A 24,638-nucleotide genomic window follows, 5' to 3' on the forward strand; every position below is an offset into this window, starting at 1 on the left:
GCCGCCCCCTCTGGCGCTGCCTCCATCGAAGGATTTATGTATGCGCAGGCGCCAGGCCGGCTAAGCTCATTGCTGTCGAGGCCACTAGAGAGGCTTGCTGCGGAGCCGGTGCCACCGCCTACCTCAAAAGGGAGCCCGATGACTGACACAGAGACAACGCCGCCGTCTCTATCCTTGCGGTGCGTGTTCGATGGTTCGAGCCCGAATGAAATCAACGGCGTGGTCAAATCTCATCTCAAATGAAATCAACGGCGTGGTCGAATCTCAGCCGCAAAATATCGTTTGTGGAAACGGAGTTGGACCGGCTTCGTTCGCGGCTGCGAGGGTGGAGTGCAAGTGGGCCATGACGACTCTCCATCCTTAGCTTCCGTCACCGAAACCCCCATCAAGCGGTGAATCTTGTGTGTTTGAATTTTGTTCTTATTTTTCTTATTATTGTTGTGTTTATGTCTGTTTATTTGTGTTAATTTTGACATATTTGTTCTTATTATTGTTGTGTTTAGGTCTCTTTATTTGTGTAAATTTCAACATATTTGTGTATATTTTATGTTAATGTCGGTAAATTTATGTTAATTTAGTGTAAATGAGTTTTAAGAAGATTTCAAATTGAATTGGGGATTTTAGTTTGCCCTATTTTCGGGAATTGGATCTTGCGTGTATATGTGGCTCTGTGATGATGATTTTATTTCCCTTTATTTCACATTTATTGCAGGTGCGTGGGTATAATTTCAACGCGCGAAATTTGGAAAATTTCAATTAGATTCATATATTAAATTCAATATCTCGTCAATTATACCCATTTAATGGATGGTACAATAGTCTCATTAGGTAGGTTAGTGTGGTTTATTGGCTATTCCACAAAATAAATCAAACATTGGCTATTTCGATAATTATATGTTTCTGACCGGCTACTCTACTCAAGCTCCCATATGCATATTGTTATTAAATGTCACATGTCATTTTTGTATGTCACCTAAATAATAAGTGAAAATATAAGCAAGAGAGTCGTACCGCCTCGAACTACGGAGGTCTTAAGGAGAATCCGAGCCGATTTACGGACCCAAATGGAAAAATTTATCATATGTTTTAAGTTTGAAAGATGGAGCGAAGTATGTGATCTTGCAACTCCATATCCTCATATCTAAACTGCGCACTGAAAACTGGTACGACTACGCTAAGGGGCCCCGAATAAATTATGATAAGAGTTATGATACGAAAGACTATCACACCGTTTAATGGTTTGAAATACTGTTACCAATGTCATACAGGATGTCAGATGTTACTGGTATCTTGAGAGATACCAATGGTTTACCGGGTTATCTGGTGAGGTAAGGGTAAACTGTACCGATTAAGTTACCATTATCGACGTGATAAACCGATAAATACCAAATTTACCGAGGAGTATCAAGTGAACAAACAAATACAAACATGTATATTTATTACTAATAATATTAAGATAAACTAAAAAAAAATATTAACACTTAAATACAGTTTTAATTTCATTCATAAATAATTTTTATTATTAAATGTTTGACTATGGAGATGATGCTTCCACTTGTGACCGGAATGAGCATTAGAGGTTGCGGTGGAGAGTACTCATTGTAAGCGGAAGATCTTTCATAATATAGGTACGAGTTGGTGGATAATACTCGTGGAGATGATTGCCACCCATAAAACTTAAAAAAATTGGCCCATTTTTTAATTTTTTTTTAAAAGATTGACCTGGTTTTCGGGGTTTCGATTATCGATCCTGTTTTTTTGCTGATAACCGGCAATTTTCTCGGTATCTAATGGTTTTGTTCATACCGTTACCGAAAAGTACCAAAAACGGGTATACCGATCAGTTTTCTTGCGGTTTCTCCAGTATTTCAATCCCTAGTTCGAACTAAAATACTCATAACTGGTTCATGCATTCCACTAGTCATCTTATTTTGTGAGTTTTATGTTTTTCTCGCTGAGCGTTTGCTCATTTCCGCGAAAATATTACGTTTGTACTGTAGGTAAACTTATGACTTAGTGATGAGGGTGAACCAGCGACATCGATAGTAATAGGGTTGAATTTGGATTGCCAATTCGTAAGAAAAAATTTCCGCTACGCCTAAGATAATTAATTTTAATATGCTTCACAAATAAATATCTTTATTGAATTTAAGTTATTATTAAGATTAAGTTTGATTTGTTTTAATATATTTATTTAGCTGAACTTCATAATAACTTATTTCCTATTTAGTTATTATTAAAATATAGTTTTTATGTTAATGTCAAAACAATTTTAAGATAATTTCCAAAAATGTTTTGATCAAATAGATTTTATAATTATTAATATTATTTATTTTTATTATGGTAATCAAGATGTTTTTGTTTTAAAAAATTATTAGTTCTTATTAAGAAACAATCTTTTTTAATTATAGTTTTTTTAAATCATTATATAATATGTTTAAAAAATAAATCGCCAGATATCAAAAATCATAACTAAGATAATAAGATAAATACGATCGGAAAAGTCGTCACAAGTCTAAGAAAGTCCGTATATATATGCATTTCTGTAGCTTGTTTTTTACTGGAAAAAGTACTGTCATGAATAACTAGAGTTCTTTGTATTCCACAATGATTCATGAGATTCTGAATTGAATAATGCTGTTTCATGGAATTAATGGTATTAGTTCTCTTGATGGTATTCCTTTCATTGTATCAAGAAAATAACTGTAATAGCAATGTGGTCCCATTTTTGGAAGCCCTTTCCATTTCTTAGAAAAAATTTTAACAACTGAATTAAAGAAATCCAAATTTTGTAAAGATGAATAAACATGCTTATAGAAAAAGGAAGCTATCAAGATTCCACAAGAAGCTATACTGAATGAAAAAGTTATATTTGTTAGAAACTCGTACCAATCCCAACTTAGTAATAGTTTTTTATTACTGTCGAAAAGAAAAACCAGGCTTAGGTACATGGAAAAGATATAGAAGAGCATAGAGAATACGAAGTCTAAAGTTATATTACGGTGTCATCTGCGAGACAAAATCCTTTGGAACTAGTGGAGGATCATATCATGAGAAACAAATTTGACAAATAAGCAGTTAATAATTCAAAAGAGTGAGTGAAAGTAAGCATATCTAGTTATTTTTATAGGCTGTCATTAGATTTAGTATATTTAAAATTCGACTGGAAGAAGAGTTGCTTACATGAATGAACCTGTGACAAGGTAAATGTATTAAGCCTAAGATATTAACGACAAAATATTTATTACCTTTCTGGCAGGAATTCAGCATTTGAAGCGAGTCTAAATCCTATTCCAAAAGAACAAGTTAAATACGATGACTGTTCAGCACGACGTAGCGCATCACATTCATGGCCTTATATATTTCCAATTCACTGTGTGTTTGGTATTGCAATCATGATCAATATATACATGTACTCTGTAAAAATAATATTAGAAGATCGCCGAGTTACGATCCCGATACAGAAAAATTGGAACACTACATATCCACAACATGAAAAAATATTTTATATACAGCAGGCGGAAACTTTAACTATATATATACTTTTATTAATAGTAAAAAACAAAGAAGCAACATATATAATATATAAAGGGTACATTAAAGATATCAAAGAAATAAATAGCTGAATAATCTGATTCAATATTGCGCATGCGCATTCATAGGCTTATAATTAAACAAGCTCGCTGTAAAACATTCTCTTTTTTTTTTCACTGAATATATTAAAACAGAAATCAAACTTTTGTCTTCTCTTAAGCACTCTTTTTTTAGTTCATTTGTTCACAATATCAAGATTCAAAAATTTAATAGATAAATACAACCACTTTAAAATTGACTGAACAAGTTTAAAATTGACTGAACAAGCTATGACACCTTGATTTCTACAAGAAAAAACGATAATTAATAACAATAGAAAAAAAAATATATAAAATTCAGTAGATACAAGTAATAACAAATCCAGTAGCATAAACAAGAGTTTTATTGGAAACGTAATGAACGGATTTGGGAGTGATACATCCATTTGACTTTCCAGATTCCTTTCCTTACTAGATTCCCTGTGTAAAGCACTAATAATATTCACATGCAGAAATAATGTTGGTAAAAATTATATTAGTTGACAGAAGATGAGAGTAAATTAAGTAGGAAATGTCAACGTTATCAACAGACATTTGAGAGCATATATAAACCAGTACATTTCAGATATTAGACCATTCTAAAACCCAGATTTAGATATAAGTTATGATATTAAAATATAACTTCCTTCTTAACATTGGAAGAAAATGATGAAATAAAAACCAATCATGTATAGCTTTCAATTTAATGTCAGTCATGAAGTACAAAATTAAGGTTTCATTAATGTTTTGAAGAAATTCAAACCACTCCACTATTATCTAAAAAGGTGCATTACCTGGTTTGTGCAAGGCCCGTTCGATCTCTACAAGCAATATTGACCATAATTAAAATTAGAAAAAACAAAAATAAAACGAGTATTATACAAGTTACTAGCCAATAAGCACAGAGAACGAGCATTCTTCTAAACATCAAGAAGGAATTTTCTTAATAGTACATATTCACTTTGCTTTCCTAGATTACATATGTGAGTGAAATAAGGAGTGTAAATGTTATCTACAGAAGAGATTCAAGAACATATAAACCAACAAATTTTGTCTGCCTTATGTTAAATCAATTTGGAAATAAGAAAAACTGCACATCATTTAGAATTTCTCGAGAAAAAAGCAGTAGTGTAAGTATAACTAACAATCTCTAGCTATCTTATCACGACACAGAAACTAAATCAGAACAAGTCAAAGCAAATCAAATCGGATCTAAGCTTTGACACTATCATATATTCCTTGTGTACTGAAAAATGAGAAATACAAACCACTCACATAATATTTTTAAATCGGTCCCAAGTGTCGTAGATCAATAACAGTGTAAGCGGTTTGTCTTACAAATAAAAAATTAAAAAAATATATATAAAAAAAATATTAAAAAAATAAATAAAGTGTTAGCGGTCATATACTGGTAGTACAAAAACCAGGTATCAAATCCCCTCCATTACCAGATACCCCGGGATCTGGGTATATATATTAACTAAACAGAGACACATATTACCTCGTCTGTGCGTGACCTGTTTGAGTTCTTCAACAAACCCTACAATTGGCGTGCTTCTGAAAAGAGTATTCTGGGAATTAGGCCGTCTAAAAAAATAACAATAACAACAGACCGATAAAGGAAATGAAAAACACTAAGAACTTTTAATCTTAAAAATAAAAATAAAAAATCGACATGAGAGAGAGAGAGAGAGAGTTTGGTGGTGGGGTGACAGATAGAGAGTGAGCACGCAGAGCTTCGAGCATAGACTATTATGCTTGAAAACACTCTGTGTGCTCACTCTCTTCTGTCACCTCCCTTACCATCACTACTTTTGTACACGTCATCTTTCACTGCTTTCAAAACCCTAGATAGCCCTCAACCTAGCTATTTCTCCAAATCTTGTTAGATGGATATAGATATTTATGTATTTGTACATATATATAGTGATTTTTGTAAATATATGAAAAAAAAAGGGAATAGATAGATCATAAGAAACTTGCTCCACTGTATTGGAACAAGCTTGAGTAGATTTGGTTGTGGATTTTGGTGTGAAGAACCTGTGAAGGTATGTTGGGGTTTATATAGAAGGAAAAGAGGGGAAAGAGAAAAACTGAATCACCTATCTATGGAATAAATGTGGGGTTTTTCTTATCTCTGATTTGTTGTTGTTCAATATTTTATGCCATTATACAGAAAAAGCAAAAGAAAGTCTAGAACAACTTTATCTTTCTTTCGTTTTATTTTTTTTTTCCCTTTTTCTAACGCCAAACCTAACTAGTTACTGTTACCAATGCGTCTTGTGATTCTAAATTTTCAAGATTTCCAATATTTTCTTGCTAATTTTAATTATCGGCTTATTTCAATTATTAGATCATTTTCTATGTTGTTTTTTTTTTTTTTTTTTTTGGGTCTAAAGTCTAAACTGATGTTTCTAGTCAGCTATACTCGGTGAAATTCATGATGTGAGCGAGAGAGATAGAGATTAATAATAATATAAGATTAGTAAGTACTATGATTAAGTAATAATTAATATATTTCACCTTGTGATATAATTCAGGCTAGTTATACTCCTACGTCATCTTTAGATACAGGGTTCAATTTCATCTTACATTAAATATATAAAAATTATTAATTTATATTGCATGTAAAAATATTATTTTGTAGTTGGCTTCAAGACAAAAGCAGGTTACAAAATTATCCATTGAGATAAAACTCTCTGATTCAAAGCGCACCTCTCTCTCTCCTGGAGAAACCTCAGAACAGAAACAGGGGAACACCCTAACCTTTAATCGCCGCCGCCGCCCCTCTGGGTTCGGACGTCGTCACTGTCGCGGCTCCGGTCCGGAGAGGAGGGCGATTCTCCACGAGATCCCTTCTCTGTGGACGTCGTTTCTCCGCTCCTTAGCCGCCGAGCCCGCACGCCACCGCTGTCCAGATCTGTCGGCCATCTTCTCACGGCGCGCGTGACTCCTCGACCCGGCCTCCATCCCCTTCGCGCGACCTGGGTTTGGATCGGAGGGAAGAAACATCACGGATCTAAGAGTGGGTTCGTTGACGCTGTGCGCCGCCGGTCTCCGACGGTGCGACCGCCGTCCTCGTCTGACCCTCGGAGTGTATCTCAGCGTGTCGTCGTTGAGCGCGTCCGCGTACCGCTCTCCGACCGTAGTGTGACCGCCGTCGGGGTGTGCCGCCGGGCTCTTGCTCTCCGATCGTTGTGCGACTGACGAAGGTTCGCAGATCTGGGTTGGTTGGATCTGAGAGGTGGTAGTAGATCTGGGTTTTTGTGGTTGGTTTACTGTTTCGGTGGCTGGTTTTTGGTTTTTCTTTTAGTTATAGGGTTCTTGGTTGTTGGAGTATGGATCCTTTTAATTTTTATTATGCTTGTTTTGTTTTGGTTTGTTTTGGACTCGGATTAGCCGTAGTCTCATCTCCCGTAGTGGATTTCTCGTTATGTTTTTATCTATGCAGGTTGAAGAGCCCCCCCATTCGTGGTTATCGGACCGAGTTTGGTTGGATTTTTCCATCGTCAATCTTTGGGTTTTTTAACGAGCCTCTTGTGTGCTCTATTGGTGCTTGTAATTCTTCCCGTTGTCGGAAGTTAGCACATATCGTTCTTTTACCGGATTTTAGTGTTAGATTCATCTCGACTTAAGTCCTGGTAATCCATGTACTAATGTGTTTTCTCCTGTATTGATGGGTTTTTACCCAATTTTAATGGAAAATCCGTACTATTCAAAAAAAAAATATTTTGTGGTAGGTTAAAGGTATTGGCACTCAAAATTCAGTTGGTTTATTTTTATTTTTAATTTTAAATCTCCGAAATATTCTATTGAAATATTGGTAGAGCACCCACATTTATAATTGTAGAAAACTTAATACAAGACACAACAAAAACTTAAACTAAACTAAGTACAAGTGTTTGATTTTCTCTGCATACTAATGACACAAAGAAGAACATAAAACTTACTAAGATTCAACCATCTTATATGATTCCGTTATCGGTGTGATAGAGAGATTCAAGTCCGTTGATCATCAAAAGATAGTTATTTAATCTATATAAAAAGAAAAAAGAACTTACAATATTCTCATTATGAGATCTTGGGGAACAACTCACATGTCTTTGATCTATAATAAAATAAACAAACAACTCATATGTCTTTTTCGTCTTCTTAATTTGTTTCCGCCGTTTGTCTCTCTCACAGTGTCTCTTTCGCCAAAACCCCAAAAACCAACCTCTCCAACCTATAACACCGAAATCCGACCCACCACACCACAACCTCTCTCACTCTCCGACCCACCAGAAATTGCCACCGATTTTTTTCTCTCTCCACCATTGCCCGAAACCCACCACAGCCCCCTCAGCTCTCCTCTTAGCCCACTACAAACAACATCCAGAGCACCACGACCAGAGCAACATTGAGCTTTCACCGCTCGCTTCTCTTCTCCGTTGCGCTTCAAAATCCACAGATCCATCGCTCTCTTCACCACTCTCTCTCTCTCTCTCTCTCTCTCTCTCTCTCTCTCTCTCTCTCTCTCTCTCTCTCTCTCCACCAGGTGAGCAGCACCTTCGAAAAAAGCCCCAAATTACAGGTTATCGTCCCTCACTTTCTCAATTTTTCACTAACGTTATCTATCTCTCTGACTCACACTCTCTCTATCTTCTCTTCTTCACGCTTCTAAGACGCTTCGACCACTACCACAACCTCACTGGTCTCTTTCGAACATCCTCTCCTACCCAAAGTCCCACCTATTTTGCTTCCAAAAATCTCAAAAATGGCGGGTGTTTGAGTATTCGCACCTAATACCCTTCCGCGCCAGAAAATTAAATTTGTAGTAGTAATAGTACTCTATGCATATATACAAATTTGCAGGTTTTTGGTTTTTCAATATTATAGAAAAAATTCTGTCGAAATTTCGATAGATATTCTAATTACTAGTCTTCAAATCCACTGGAAATGATATAACACTGCCTTATTCTCTCTGACCTGCGACGCTGATAGGTCAACCTTCACCATAGCATGTTTCTTGAAATGATGATTTCATGAAACGGGTTGTGGTGAAAGTTGATGACCGGTCAGCGTCGCTACAGTCTACAGTGCAAGCCCAACAAGCCATGATGGAGCAAATGCAGCGACAGATCTTCGAGCTCACACAGAGCATGAGACCGAGTCAGCCATCGTCCATGCAGACTCAGCCGTCGCCCTCGACACTGCAACCTTAAACTAAACCGCCACCAGCTAGAAAGGCTGATGACTAGACGTCAACTTCTGTAAAGTTCTAACGAGAACGTCCCAGCGCCACCGACGCAAGAGGAGACATCAGCGCATCCCGAGGCATAGACGAAAGAAGATCAACCACAATTGAATAGTGGTTCCAAGCACATAAGAAGTATTTGTATATTTATTGTTAGCGAACAAAACGTTAGTTTAATGTTATTTTACAAAAATATCTCGAATGTATAATATTTTCTATTACATTTTATAATAAATTTGTTTTCTAATTCGAATGATTCTTATTTATTTAGTAAATATTAATTAAATTTTTTAAAAAATATCATTGGATGCGTCTTGTCGCATCCAATACTCTGTCCGCCAAAACACAAGAACGACTATTGAATGCGACAAGTCGCATCCAAAGAGTTCCTGTGTTTTGGAGGGAACAGAATTGGATGCGACTTGTCGCATTCAATAGTCTAATATCCCGCCAAAGTGAATATGGCGAGATAGCTAGGAAGCGATAATGGATGCGACTTGCGACATCCAAAAGGCCTTTACTTTTGGATGCGACTAGTCGCATCCAGGGTCAACAGATGCGGACTATTAGATGCAACAAAATCGCATCCATTTTGACCATTGGATGCAACAAAATTCGCATTCAAAAGTACATTTTGTCCTCGTGGATTTACCCAATAGAGGAGTGAAACGAGTGTGTTACGAATAATAAGTCTGTTAGTAGGAAATATAGAACCATAAACATTAGACTAGGAATGACAACGGGTACAACTATGAACGGATGCACTTATTTCCGTACTCGTACCATTAAAAAAATACTCATTAACTTGTTACTCAAACGGGTTGGGTAACGGGTAATATCCGCTGGGTAGTGGGTGTGAAAATTGAATATTTACTACCCGATAACACAGTTTACAAATAAATAAATAAAAGTAAAATATATATATATATATATATTAACCACTCATTAATAAGTCTAAAGATAAATTAAAAACTACAAATTTAGAGTTAGAATACAATTTAAAGTTAGAATACTAATGCAAATTAAAATTCACAACTACAATACAACAATTTAAAAGGTTGTAAGGTTAACTTTTTTTTTTTATAACTGGTCGGGATAACGAGTCGGGTGAACGTTTCATGAACCCGTACCCGCCCCATTTAAATGTCAGCGGGCCGTAAATTCGTTTTGAACGGGTATTATTTGACTAAGTAACGAGCAGGTAAACGAGTATCGGGAAAATATTTAAATAGTAATATTTATTCAAAATATTTTAGAGCTTTATATAAGAGTGTAAGTAAATCATAAATTATATTACACATTTAAACATAAATTATGAAGAAAATTATTTTTAAAGCTTATTATGAAATATATATTTACCTTTTGTGTCAATTGACTCTCGTTCTTTTTTAGTGTGTGTTATATATATTCAGCTGAGGAGGTATATTATATTTCTAGCCAAAGAGCATGTGAAGCTGCCAGATAATTTTATAGTTAATGGTAGTGATAATGAAGCATATACCATAGAAGTATTAGTGGAGAACCGGAATGCTTTAGAAAAAAGAAAAAAAAAATGTATAAACAGCAGAATATTATTTGGAGAAAAATATGCTTTCATAAGGATTGACCAATGAAGCCTTGACATACCCTCACAGACACAACACGCTAATGATCCAATACGGCGCAAAAGCAGTTTAAAGTATATATGCTTTACATTAGTTAATTCACACATATTCAATTAATTAATAAATAAGTGTCCTTAGTGAATATATCCCATGAACCGGTACGAATACCGAAAATTCTTCGTTGGACGTCATGGCTTTTCTGCTTTACCAAAGATTACAACACGACCCTCGAGAGAATAGTTAAGAATTGCTACTTTTAATAAATAAAAAAATATAAGACTCGATGAGCTTCATTATAACTGATCATAACAGGATCTATTATATATGCATGATGGCATACTTGCTCCCCATTTACCGTCATGATTCAACAAAGTGTGCCAAGCTTAGAACTAACATTTTAAATTTCATCATAAAAAAAAAAAAAAAAAATTAACATTTAAAAAAAATTGAGCTCTTGTTTGAAGTTTGAACATGGTTGATCATATATACTTACTACTTCATATTTTTAAATATTTTCTAATGAATTACATGTAGGGCTTAATCACAGTATCATGATGACACCGAGGCCAGTTTATGGTAACACAATTGATGGGTACCGAATAATAATATAATAAGATAAACATCTTAAGATTTCCCATTTGGGAAGTGGGCATTTTTGTACAATCTTCTTGGCTTTCTCTTTTTGGAGTGGAGGGGATGAAGTGCTCAAGTCTTGATAAGAAATAACTCAATCACATTATATGTAAATATGTAATCCCATAATTTGGAATCATTTATCGGTAAAGAATTTCTTGACTGCATAATGAATTTTTTCCAGCAATTTTTTCTCTCTCGTCCCTATCTTCTGCACCCACTTAAGGATTTTGCCAAGTGTTATTCTAGGGTTCGCTAGGTATAAGCAAATTGGGAGGACCAGATAACGCGTCGTTCGGCCAGTTTTGGCCGTTAAATCAAATCCACAAATGATCATCAGAGTGTTGATCTAAAAAAGCCTAAACCCATCAAGACTATCATTTAATATGTTAATAGTTGACAAACAGACCCACCCATGCCTTGGGAACTCGGACAAATTCAAATACAGTTGTGTCGTTTATATTATGTTCCCATTCAAGGGTTTTGATTTATTTATATTTATTTATTAGGGATATATTTTAAATTTAGTTTCACTCTTTGTCATAGTATAAATGGAACTAAAATAAGGAATTTGAAATAATAATTGGTATTAGACAAGTAATGGATATAATGTTAGTGATATATTTTTTTTAATAATTCAATTTTTACATCATATCATCAATTACATTGAATATTTAAATACAAATTACAAGTTATAATTTTCAAACATTAATATTACATTTGTTATTTCAAACATTAATATTACATTTGTTAAACATTGAACTCTCGTATTTTCATAGAAATGAGCCTTTGGGGTGATGCTAACATTCTCTAAAGATTCTAATAACATTCTAATTACCAAAAACGAACATTTCCGAGGATAAACATTAATTGACCAGTCAAGAATATTATCAGAGATAGACTCTCTACGAAGACTAATAGTAATACTACTATTTACAATGATACCACCAGAGAAAATATGATGATATATTATGAAAAAGTGAAGGCAAATATTTGAGAGTAAATATTCTCTATCTAAGAACATGATCTACTTTATCAACACATCTCCATGGTCAACATCGAAGTTTAGCACTTCGTGTTTCGTCCAAATGGCTCACATCAAAGTAAATCTATGAAAGATATTATTGCTTTGGGGAATCATTTGTGGTCCAATTATAATTTTGCCGTCCACATTGTATGGCTGGGGTGGGTTTTTAAGGCCAACCAGTGACACAATTAAAGTCTCTTTCAAAAGTTCTACCACAAATTCCAGTATTATAGCTAGTAGTGTGTGTTTCAAACTTCAAAAACCATTACATATATATTGAATTAAGTACATACATCTTTTTCTTTAGGGCTTTTTAATTTGTTGCTTTATTTGGGGGCTGTGAGATGATCAGTGAATGCATGTTGAAGTAATAAAGCCTCTCTCTGGACCACACTCTCGCATCAGATATCTCTCTATACCCTAAAAAATGTATCCCTTCACTTCCAGAGCATACCAATCAAAATTCAGCGACGAAAAAGTTAAATAAAAAATAAATTCAAGCTTCGCATTGGCATGCCTAACATTTATTTATTCATTTTATTTGCTTTGGCCCGACTTTATTATGCACATGGGAAGAGAAAAGAATCCAAAAATTTATTGTCAATTCCAAGGCTGTAAAGTTTGAAACTAATATGTGTGTAGTCTATGGATATCGATCCTGATATATATGGGCAGTTTATAGGTATATGTATTATCATGTATAACTTGGCCAACTTGATCGAGTATAGGATAGAATGATTCAACAGTGAAGCAGAAGCCACGTGGTTGGTCACATGACTGTGTTGACCTTGCGATCTTCATGCATTGGCTGAGATTGGAGGTGTTTCAGAGTGATATTATTGATGCCCATATCTTCTTCTGCGGATAAGTAAAGCAACTCCTTTCCCATTGGCTCCCCTTATATCATCTATTATCACTTCCCTATTAAATTTCGTTATTATATTTATTTCTATATAACAAACTCACATTTAATAATCAAATAAAAAAAAGTGACATTTAATAAATCTGGTGGTGAGACTTTTTTTTTTTTTTTTTTTTAACACCACCTTCATACAAGAAAAAATGACCATAGATCGAAAAAAATGTAATACTAAGCGCGATTATAACTCATTTTATACATGCTTTCGTAACGAGAAAAAATAAGGAGGACATAAAACTTCAAACACATATCCGACTCTTTTAATAAAACTCTCATTCTTGCTGAAAAGATTCAACCAATTGTGATTCGTCGACCATGATAAAGAAAATTAGTTCATCTACATAAATAAAAATCTAAAAAAACTTTCAAATTAAAAAAGTGGACGATAACTAATCTATCTCCAATACAAATTAAACCAAACATGATGCCAATTCTCAATACCGTAGTTTTATAGTTTCCAGAACTATCCATTTCTCGTAAAATTTTGGACTATATAGGAGAATCTCATTTCCCTCGATTCCATGTGGCAAGTTGTAGTCACAAATTACTTCTCTCGTTATCAACTACGATATATGAAAACTCATGATATATACTTAATATAGTGTTATAGTTCAACAAATTTTAAATGAGTATCTGATCCAATCTTTTGAAGATTAGTGGACGCAATCTACCATCTTGATTGATCATTTAAAAACCCACATAAACATAAAGTAACAATAATTTATAAGGTCGCGAATTACTCTATTTATTTTAAATTAGTTTGAGATAGACCTTAACGATAGTTTGCAGTAGTCTTTATTGTTCACTGCTTTAATGTTCCCGAGATTAAAGAACATATGCATAGAATAAGTCAAGCCCCACTCCTAACTACATCAATAGTAATCAGGAAGCTGTTGATGAAGTGTCGACACCTCTTATGGTTCGAATAAGATTAATATATGTTTACATTACAAAGCGACTCTTTTAAAAACACACATTTATATTCGATGAGCATTCTCAAGGGACCAAGACTTGTACAAATATACGAGGGAGACTAATATAAACTCTATTACAGGCCGTTGCAGACCATAAAACCCCTGATTTCCATAGGAGCACACGACAAACACAACTAATAAGTCACAGATCATACTTGGGGTTTCAATGAGAAGTCGTGTTGAATACACATTAGAATTAGAGTGGAAGACAATCACTAGGTAATAACATATATATGATCTACAAAGTAAACCATTATTATTGACTAAAGAACACTTAGACCCGATCTTAATACAAAGTGATAAACATTCGATCTATCCTTCAAAGAGCCAACTTCGACTTACATCGATGGTGAGATATCCCAATTACAGTGTGCATATTTTAGGAGAGACTTGAACATGTAAAAATGAAAATGTCACTCGTAGGAAAATAGGATTCCACGACGATTTTTTTCGTCGTAGAATCTCAATTCATGGTAAGTTTCCATATGCATGACGGTTATTTTTTGTTGGGGAAACTTATAATTTTTTGTCATTTTTTATTTCTTCGTGGTGGCAAAGTTTTCACGATGAAAATTATCCATAGTATAGTAAACTTATAGTATTTACATATTTTTTTAAATTTGAGTTGTTTTTAGTAATTATAACTCTTTTTTATAAATCTAATATTCTATCAGTTGCAATTAACAACCCCTAGATTAAAAACAATACCATACTACAAGTTTCTGATCTTAATAAAGCCAGCTTTGTGACAGCCTATTTTTCTTTCTTAGTAGTCTATTTAGAATACAACAACCTTTGAAACGAGTGAAATTGTTTTTTCTAATATTAGTCAATTATCTAAACAAGAAAGTACATAACATACCATAACTAAGGTTAGACAATGAGGTTATTACGAGTCTTCACTGCACACATGTATATAAAGCCACGAATCAAGTAGTTTTGTTATATATCTAATTTAGTTTCAGATATATTGAGTCTTTCCATTAAGAGTATTAATTGAAAGTATTTTGTATAGCGAAGACAAATATGAAGCTGCAAGTGTGATCTTTTCTAGGTATCTCTCCTCTTCATCTTTGCTGTGATTTTTTCTTAAGTGCCCACGTCTAATTCACATCGACATGTGTTTCAAGGTAATATATTTCAAGGTAATATATTTAGAGTCGCAATTTTTTGAAAACTAGTCAAAACTATATCGTCCAATTTTTTTTAATTATCAACTAATTGAATAATTAAACCACAAAAATTTAGAGATTTGTTAAATAATCAATTTTTTTTGTAAATTTTAAGTAAATACTCATTATGGTGATGTGGCATTATTTGGACGTTTTCAGTATTCTATTTATGTCATTGGTGTCTGATAGTTATTTACAATTATTAATGAATATTTATAATTACTAATGTCTTTTCAGCTTTATTAATAAAATCTCGTGGCTGTTTACTTATAATTTATAAAAAAAATTGCTATATAACAAAATTTAAATTTTCATATGCTTATATATCTAGAAAGCCTTAAAATTATTGACTCATGTATGTCTCGCAGCTAAAAAGCCGAAAATATTGCGGCTAATTAGCTACAATTTGTCGCAATTATTTTTTTTTTTTGTTATGGTTGAATCTATATATTATTATACGGAATTTATCACCATGAAAAATATTTTTTACTGACACTTGATATTTGTACATTTTTTTTGTAAATTTTAATTATATGGCGAATTTTAGATAAACTTTTATTATGTTTCAATTTTACTAATTTTAATTGGCTATTTAATTAAAACATTCTTATAATAATATCACCTGAAAGAAAGTTTAACATATATATATATATATATATATATATATATATATATATATATATATATATATTTCCTTGATATATTGTTGGTTATAATACTATACGTATGTCAAAAATTACCTTGGATGTTAACTAACTTTGTTTTGATCGTTTGTGTTAACTGATTAAAGGTTTGGTAGAAGAGAACTATGCCCTGACTGTAAATGTTGCGCGCCTCCCCTTAATCCAACCAGATGTTGTCGCTGTCATTGTGGTTCTCATAATCTTCATTAAGTTTCGCATATACATATATAAGATATGATATTCGCATTAAAAAGAAGGATATTAGTAATAAATAAGAAATGATATGCGTGTATCATTGAGTTAGTTATTTTTTTTTTATTGTCTAAGTTCTTATGAGTTATTTAATCATTTATTAGTGGGGGTGGGTACTTTGTATGACGATGCATTTTGTAATTTATTTGTATATATGTTTACATTTTTCTTTTCATCTGTGAAACCGGATCGAATCGATACCGAAAATCGGTTGAACTGATAATCCAACCGATTTGGAATTGAAATTTATTAGTGCCACATCATCAAACCAAAAATTTAGTTCGGTTAACCAATGCGGTTTATGAAACTGGATCGGTTATAGATTTTGAATATCCGAAAATTTGATTATCGATTATTTAACCGATTTTTATTTTATAAAACGTATAACCAGTTTTGAAACCTAAAAATCGATTTGAACCGGATACCCGATTTCAATCGGAAAACTTTTGAAATTTATAAACCAAATTTTTATTTTTTATTTTTAAATTGGTACAAACTTGTAGGAAAATAAATTAGTTTGAACCGGATAACCGGTTATGAAACCGAATAACATATTTTTTGGGTAACCAGTTTCAGAACTGGATAATAACCGCTTTCAAAATAGGTTTTAAAACTGGATATCAGTTTCAAAAAATTAGCCAAATAAGCCACCGAAAGTCTAAGAATTGCTAGATAGCCAATTTTTTGTAAATTTATTGTAAATAACCACCTCAACTTATTTCCGGCACTCAAAAAGACAAAAACACCAAAAAAACATTTCCGCCTATTTTGGATTTTTTTTTTTTGTCTTTTTTAGTGCCGTAAATAAGTTGATGTAGCTATTTACAGAAAATTTACAAAATGTTGGTTATTATATAAAACTTTATAAGTCAAATGAATATATAGCTAGAAAACCCTATTAGTTTTCATAATTCGGATAAATGAATATCGGTTTTGGACTAATTCGGTCCGGTTATTAGTCCAAAAATTTAAAAAGCAAAAATTCGGTTATGGTTCGTAAAACGAGTCAAAACATAATAGAACCGAACTAGTTTCAGCCCTACTTGTAACCATTTATGTACTTTATTACAATAGTATTTTGTTTAGTTTTTTTTTTTTTAACTAAAAAATTAGTATTTTATAAGTTGTAAACAGTCATTTTTTTCTTTATATTTACAGTTTTTTTTTTTTACTTTATTTATTATTTTGAAATCTATTTAACTTTATTTTTAGTTTAGAATTTTATTTTTAAGACAAATAACTGTTTACATGTATTAAAAAACGCTATTATTTAAAAAGATTTAAGATAAACGCTATTTAAAAAATGTTGCACCCTAAAAACATTATTTTTTATAATTTTCTCTGATAAAAATGGGCACGCACCAATGGCCAAGCTTGTTTGAAACAAATTAAAATTGAACCTTTCTGGAAATTCTATAAGTACCTCGTTTTAATATAGTAATTCCCTGAATGCCTCAAGTTTTATAACATTCTATAGTTGCGTCAGTTTATTTTATTTTTGAAATAATTTTTCTTATATATTTAGTGAAATTCAAAACTAATGACTAAAAATTAAATGAAACTGTAAACAAAAAAAAAATTTAGTCTAATAAAATTGTAAACATCAAGATAAAACTATAAAGTGGCTCGAGTAATTTTTACCCATAAATCTATTTATAAATAATAAAAAGTTTTATCAGCTGAACATATACATTATATAACAATACATATCTAATTATAATTTAATGATTATTATAATCTAAACTAAAATTCTTTTTTTTTTTTATCAAACATCATTAATTTGTTTTTCAAAACTGAAAAAATAAATATAGTAATAGATAAATTTGGATCTATCACGTCGCCTAAGCGTGAGCAAGACTGTGTAAACAACAATAGGTGGTCGTATGAAATTTCTTTATTTTTCAGTCGTATCTCTCTAAATTTGATGCATTCTCTTATTGGGACCACTATCATCAACTAAATACTATGTATTAATTAGGTTCCAATAAAACCCTCAAAGGCTAAATAAATTAAACTTTACAAACTCAAAACATATTTACTTTAGTGGTCGTATGGAAGTACTACTTATTTGAGTCCACTGATTATAAAAAAAATTAACATAATAATAGTATTAAGCTCGAAACATTCTTAAAAGCCTCTCATTTCCACAATGAGTTGATAATCTAAGTGACAAGATCCACAATGACTTGATAATCTAGGTGACAAGATCCCATGTCTATCAAGAATATGAAGGTTCAAACCCTACAATATGTAAAATGTCTTTGTTGACCATGCAAAAAGAAATTTGTTTATAGTGTAACTTTAACTAATTTGCTAAGATTTTGGTTATTTTACTCATAATTAAATTCAAATTGTTATTTTGTATATTTTCACTGTCATTGTCTAATCAATTGTATCAGAAAAATACTAAGGAATGCAACTACACATTGTTTTTCTCTAGCTTACTTAAAACAATATGGCTTATCACATACAGTGTAGATTTATGGCCATTTTCAAACTTGAAATTGCAAAATAGCCACCGTTTAGATAATTATTATTTATTAGCCACACAACATTATTTCCTATAAGATATAGACTGAATTACCCTTTAATTTAAATTTCGTCCAGCGCAATTTAATTCATAATGAAAAAACGAAAATAAAGATAAAAAAATTAATGATGCGATTAATAAGGCATATTTAATGGTACACGTAACCAATTACACAATTTAAAAAAGAAAACCAAAACATATAAGCCATTCAACACATTAAAATCGCAGAAAAAAGCTCTTGGAGAAGATAAAGGCCACGTATCAATGATAATTAACAATAATTAATTCTGAACAAAACCATAAAAATATTGACGAAAAGAGATAAACAAACGCTTATTAACAAAAATTAATGATTATTTACTGTGAAAAACATATAATCTTGAGACTAGTACGTTATTAACGATTATTATTGATTATTAACTGTTATATATTACTAATTATTACTGCGAAAATCTGAAGAAAAACATAAAAATGAAACGTGTCCTTTGTATAACGGTTTTTTTTTTTTTTAAGTTTATTTTGAAATCATAAAATCCAGATCCTATAATTAAGGAATTTAAAGAATAATGATATTTTTTTAATACGAAAATCAATTTTATTAATTAACTAATAAGGGTATATTCGGTACAAAATAAGTGGTTTCACTCGCCACATCATCAATTTGGCTAATTATCAATTATTAACTAAACGTTGGTTATAATAAAATTAATATGTTTTGCCAAAAATCTATTAATTGCTTCTAATTCAAAAGGTATGATTATTGATTGACAAATTTGTCAATAAATCCATTGTTTATTGACAAAGTTAGTCATAGTTTTGGAATCAGAAACATGTAATAATAGATTCTGGTAAAAAAAAAAAAAAAAAAAAAAATTGTCGTAGCGTTTTAGAATTATCCCCTATCACTTACCCCGGTAATCTTTGTTTTATGTTATTAACACATTCAATAACATGAAAGAAACTTTTAAACTATAATTGACACATCATATATAGATTATGAATATAATTAAATGATACTTATTAGAGATAAAAGCGTTAGAATTTGTGAGTTTTCTTATAAAATCAACTAATTTTTTAAATACAGTGGTTGCTCTTTTTTCTTCCTGAAAACAGTAGATTATGTCAGAAATATCAATTTGAATTAATCATATAATAATCTACATTGTTCAATATAAATGGTGTATGTTTAATTGTGGGTTTTAGACTGGTCAAAATATTTTGACCGGTTATTTTTGTTGTGTGGTTAAAATTAATCGGAAAATCCAAAAAAAACTAAAAAAATTAATCATGTGACTAACCAGATTTTTTAATTATTTTTTTTAACGTTTTTAAAGGAAACAAATTATTAATCCATTTTAACCACCAGTTAATTGGAAGAAAAAAAAACAACGTAAACCATTAACTGATTGACCCGGTTAAACGATTTAACCTAAATGCCCGTATTTATGCATATTTGATAGATTTCCCTTCTAAACCTACCAGAATAATAACTCTACTAAACGCTTACTCAAACATAGATTACGGAATACCATTGCCTCAAACCATTTTCCTAATATTAGTCATTTACGTAAACGAGGAGTCCAAAACACACCACAAATAGCGTATAAAGGACTATATAAGAAGTCATTTCTAGTTTTTCTAGTCTTTCAAGTTTCAATAAGAATTCCATAGAAAAGTTTGATCTTATCAAAGAAAAAGAAAATGCAAGGAATTAACAAAAGATCCATTTTTGTGACTCTTCTCATAATCTTTTCCATTATTTTGTCTCTCATGCCTGCATTTGATGCTACTTCTCGACATGCTATTCAAGGTAATTCAAGAAAATCAATATTCCATTATCATGTTATAAATTTGATAAAAGTTATCATTCCAACGTCAAATCAATTTGGTGTTGAATTTGCATTTTGTTTTTTGCATAGCAGCGATTGGACCAATATGCCCTGATTGTGTGTGTTGCGCACCTCCTCCTAATCCAAGAAGTTGCTGCCCTTGTGGCCCTTGTGGGAATTGACGGGGCTACCCCTCCTCACTCTCTTTTCTAATACGTATATATTTTGCTTGATTTTATTTTTGTAAGAGATTAAATTAAATAAAGTAGAGATAAATACAAGCATCATATATGTATGTTTATCAAATAATATGTAATTTGTTTCATTACGCTATATGTTTCTACGTCTGTAATGATGCTCGTTAACTGCTTGTGCCATTTTATTTTTATTTGGATGAAAAGATTATTCACTCAGCTAGTGAGTTGGAATCGATTTCCATAGACATTTAATTTATTTAAAAAAATCAAGTTCATTTTTTAAAGTATTCATTATTGTCTCTAATCCAAGTAATTAAATGAACAAAACTCTAAAAAAAAATATACAAGTTTCTAACTTACTCCTACAAAAACAATTTTATTATTATTATAACTCCTTGTTATTCGGTTAATTGAATCTAAAAGGTACCAATCTATACACTCTTGACCCAATTGTGGAAATTGTTAGTAATAGTATTTCTTCTATCACGAAAATAATTTTTTTCAAGTTGTAAATAATCATCTTTCCAGATTTAAATTGAAATTTAATTATTATTTACAGATTCATGTATGTAAAAAAATATATTTTTAAAGTTTGAAAAACAATATATAAAAAACTGAATAAAGAAAGCCGTTATTTTTAAAAATGTTCCACTTAGGACAATATACCTTTAAAATTTCCATTTAAAATTTCCCTCATCCATTCAGTTCCTTTTCCTCGAAACAAAAGGTCCAAGCAGCTGGGCTTACTCTAGCACTTTATGGGCCCAACACAAAGCCCAATATTTACCTCTTAAGTGTAATTACTGAAAACCCCTCAAGTCACGCATAGCACTGTCATTTCAACAGCTTCGTTCAGTAACTCAACACAGCCAGCGAGTTTTCCGGGGAAGAAATGACTGACTCAACTCCTGGACTGATTTTATCGACGACTCAAACAATCTCGTCGTTTCTTAAGTCAGCCTCAGCCGATCCGAGTCTGGCTTCGGAGCTCCGTCAGATCGCTTCCGATCTCTCGTCACAGCCCGGAGTTCAATACAAATCGCTTCGGATGGTTTGGTCTGCTCTTGAGGCTCCGGGTCGACCCGAATTGATCGATCTCATCTCGGGCTCGGGGTTCGTTTTAGCCAGTCCCACACCCAGAGTGAAGGTACTTCAAGATTTCATTTTTAATCTAATCATTATAATCTGTTATTTACATATATTCAATTTGATTTTCGTGCTAGACAGTGTTGATTTGGGGTTTTGGTAGGTTAGGAAACGTAGGTTAGGGATTTTTCTTTTTATCGTGTCGAAACTGAATTGACCTAGAAAAATGCGATGATCTTGTAATTCAGGAGCATAACGAGAGTTAAGCGGCTTGAAAGAATTAGATGATTAATTTATTTTATTGTTCTTCCGACTAGAGTGAGGAATTGAAGGCGAGGCTAAAGAAGCTAACAGATATGGCGGAAAGGAAAGAATATGCAGAACTTGTGAAGGACATAACCCCCAAAAAGGAGGCCGAGCCTTTCTCTACTTACAAAGATCAACTCGGTTTTGGTAAGCTAATAAGTTTATCAACGTGATATGTAGTAGAATTTTTTGAACATTTATGCTTATTTTTTGTGTGACACCGGCATTGAAGTTGAACTAGGATGAACCGATCTCATGAACTAAAATTAGCTACTGAAATCCAGAAACTTGTACGAGTAATTCTTTGTACATCTTTATTATCGTTGTATCTGGTGAAATCTAGATTTCGGATTTGTGCTTGCACATTTGAAACTGCCAAGTGTAACGGTGAGACACGAGATAAACAAACATCAAGTTTATCTGGGATTTTGAGATTGTATGTTTCAAAAATGGCAAAATTTTTGGGACCAAGATGCACTCTAATATATAAAAATGAGCTCATGTGTTCAGTGTAGTAACATCTTTCTTTTACAATAAATCGAGTAGAGAAACATACGGGACGAATAAAAAAGCATCGTCTCAATCATAAAAAATAATTATAAAAAAAGTTTGCAACTTTGCATGGAAGGAGCCATTTGAAACTATACTTAGAAAACATTCACTAACTTGTGTAGACTATTTACTGATTTAGTCTAAATGCACTCAATACCATGGTATTTTTTTTCTTTGATTAACGGAGTTTCTAAACAAGGCCGAGTTTGGCAGGTGTACATGTTGTGGTGGTGATGTTCACAGGATGTCTGGTTGGATGTTACGTTTTCAGAGCATTGTTCAACCACAGTCCTGCAATGGTACCTTCTCAATCATAAAAATACTTGTATTTATTATTATGTTTCTTATCAATATTCAATACTATGTTAGACAACAACAACAACAACAACAAAAAAAAAAAAAAAAAAAAAAATCCCAAGTTTTTGTGCTACCTAAGTTTGATTGATCGGGATCATGTTTACAGAATGCTGCCGGTGGACTTCTTGGATTGATTGTTGGCATGCTAGTAGAGACTCTTCTTTTCATAATCAAATCGTCGAATCAAGAACTCAGATCATCTCGCTCCGATTCCAACCAGAAAAAGAATCAGTAGACTCACGTTTTTTTTTCCTTCTCAAAGGTTGGTTGTGTCTTCTATTCTTTGTATTACTTTCCAAATCCCTTGTAAATGATGCCCCATAATAATTCCATTGACCGCCTGTACTAGTGACGACTAGCCAGCCCGGCCGAATTTTTCAAAACAAGTAGAATGAAAGAAAGAGAGAATTTCATGACCCTTTTAAAATATTTCACTTTTATCTGCCGTGGCACTTGTTTTCTTCTGCAAGTTGAACCAGGTTTATAAGACTAATTACTAGCGATGGAAATATTCAATGTTTATGAGAGAGGTTCCAATCCGATTCGTATCACCAGATGCTCATAAGTTAACTACTCATCTCTCGGTTTGTGGTTCCCGTGTTAAACTTTGAACTTCCAATGGCGCCTAAAAATTCCCTTGTATTAAATTATGAATTGCTAGCCTGAGCAATTCCATCAATTTTGTGACCAAAGGTGGTGTACCAAATGCCATATTTTAGATGGGTGTAGACGGAGAAAAATCATCTTTACTTGCAAACTGACTGTGTTGGTAATCTATTGAGATTGAGACTGTTCTATGCAAAGCGTTGCTTTCATGTGAAACCGACTGTTTTACATTGGTTTTAAACAATGCTGTGATATTTTAATGCCCACTGTCCCAAATTTCAAAGTTTGGAACAACCATTCAAAACCTAACGGATCATATGGTTACATTTCATGTAACACATTTGTCTTGAATTGTATATTACAACGCATTTAAAGAAGTTTTGAGCTTTGAAAAAGATTCTGATACTATTACAAAGTAAAGATGCTCTTAATAAATTCTTGTACACTTTTTTCCCCGTAATACTTGGGCTATTTGTGGGACTCATAATTTACAATTTAAAATGAAAATTTGTAGTAATATGAAAATGGGGAAGAAAAATGAAAGAGAGCCTAAATTTCTTAATGTATTTGGAAGTTCATGAAAACTTGAGGGGAAAAAATGTAGCTTGGTTACTATCTTGTAGTTGTGAAGGAAAAAGTTCCGGAAAATGATAAATAAATATATAAATATAATTACTTTTAAAGTTGGATGTCTGCCAATAGACGAGTAAGTGATAGCTCTTTCTATTCGTTGCAAAAGAATTCATTATTGATTGTCAACGGTACAATTTAAAAAAAAAGTACCTATACGGCTATACTATACCACGATAAAGATAAACCGGTAAAGAGAATGTTTTTTTTTAAGTTGGATTGAATCACGATCTCTATTTAGAAGTGGTGTGAAATTATAAAATCTCTGCATCAAATCTTATTATCTTATTCGTACCGATCAATATCAAGATTTTGTAGAAGCAAGTCTTGTTCTGTATTTCCAACCATAGCTTTGTAAAAATCGTTATGCAACTGCGCGTTTTCTTTCTCATAGCTTGACTTGGTCAATGCTCATAGCCTTTGAATAAGCTTGA

The 24,638-nt window shown here is 32.4% G+C and overlaps 1 protein-coding gene across 1 annotated transcript; it reads left to right on the top strand.

The window, feature by feature from the left end:
* The first annotated feature begins 21,509 nt into the window (after positions 1-21,509).
* Positions 21,510-23,725, top strand: LOC149391828 (ER-based factor for assembly of V-ATPase). Its single transcript, XM_089618612.1, has 4 exons — positions 21,510-21,814; positions 22,071-22,206; positions 22,825-22,910; positions 23,075-23,725. The coding sequence occupies exons 1-4, from the start codon at positions 21,560-21,562 to the stop codon at positions 23,201-23,203; spliced, it is 606 nt and encodes a 201-aa protein (XP_089474738.1). The 5' UTR covers positions 21,510-21,559; the 3' UTR covers positions 23,204-23,725.
* The last annotated feature ends 913 nt before the right edge of the window (positions 23,726-24,638 follow it).

This window comes from Urtica dioica, chromosome 7 (genome assembly GCF_054948205.1).
Source record: "Urtica dioica subsp. dioica isolate 48M chromosome 7, U.dioica_male_clone48M_v1_H2, whole genome shotgun sequence".
In the NCBI taxonomy this organism is placed as follows: domain Eukaryota; kingdom Viridiplantae; phylum Streptophyta; class Magnoliopsida; order Rosales; family Urticaceae; genus Urtica; species Urtica dioica.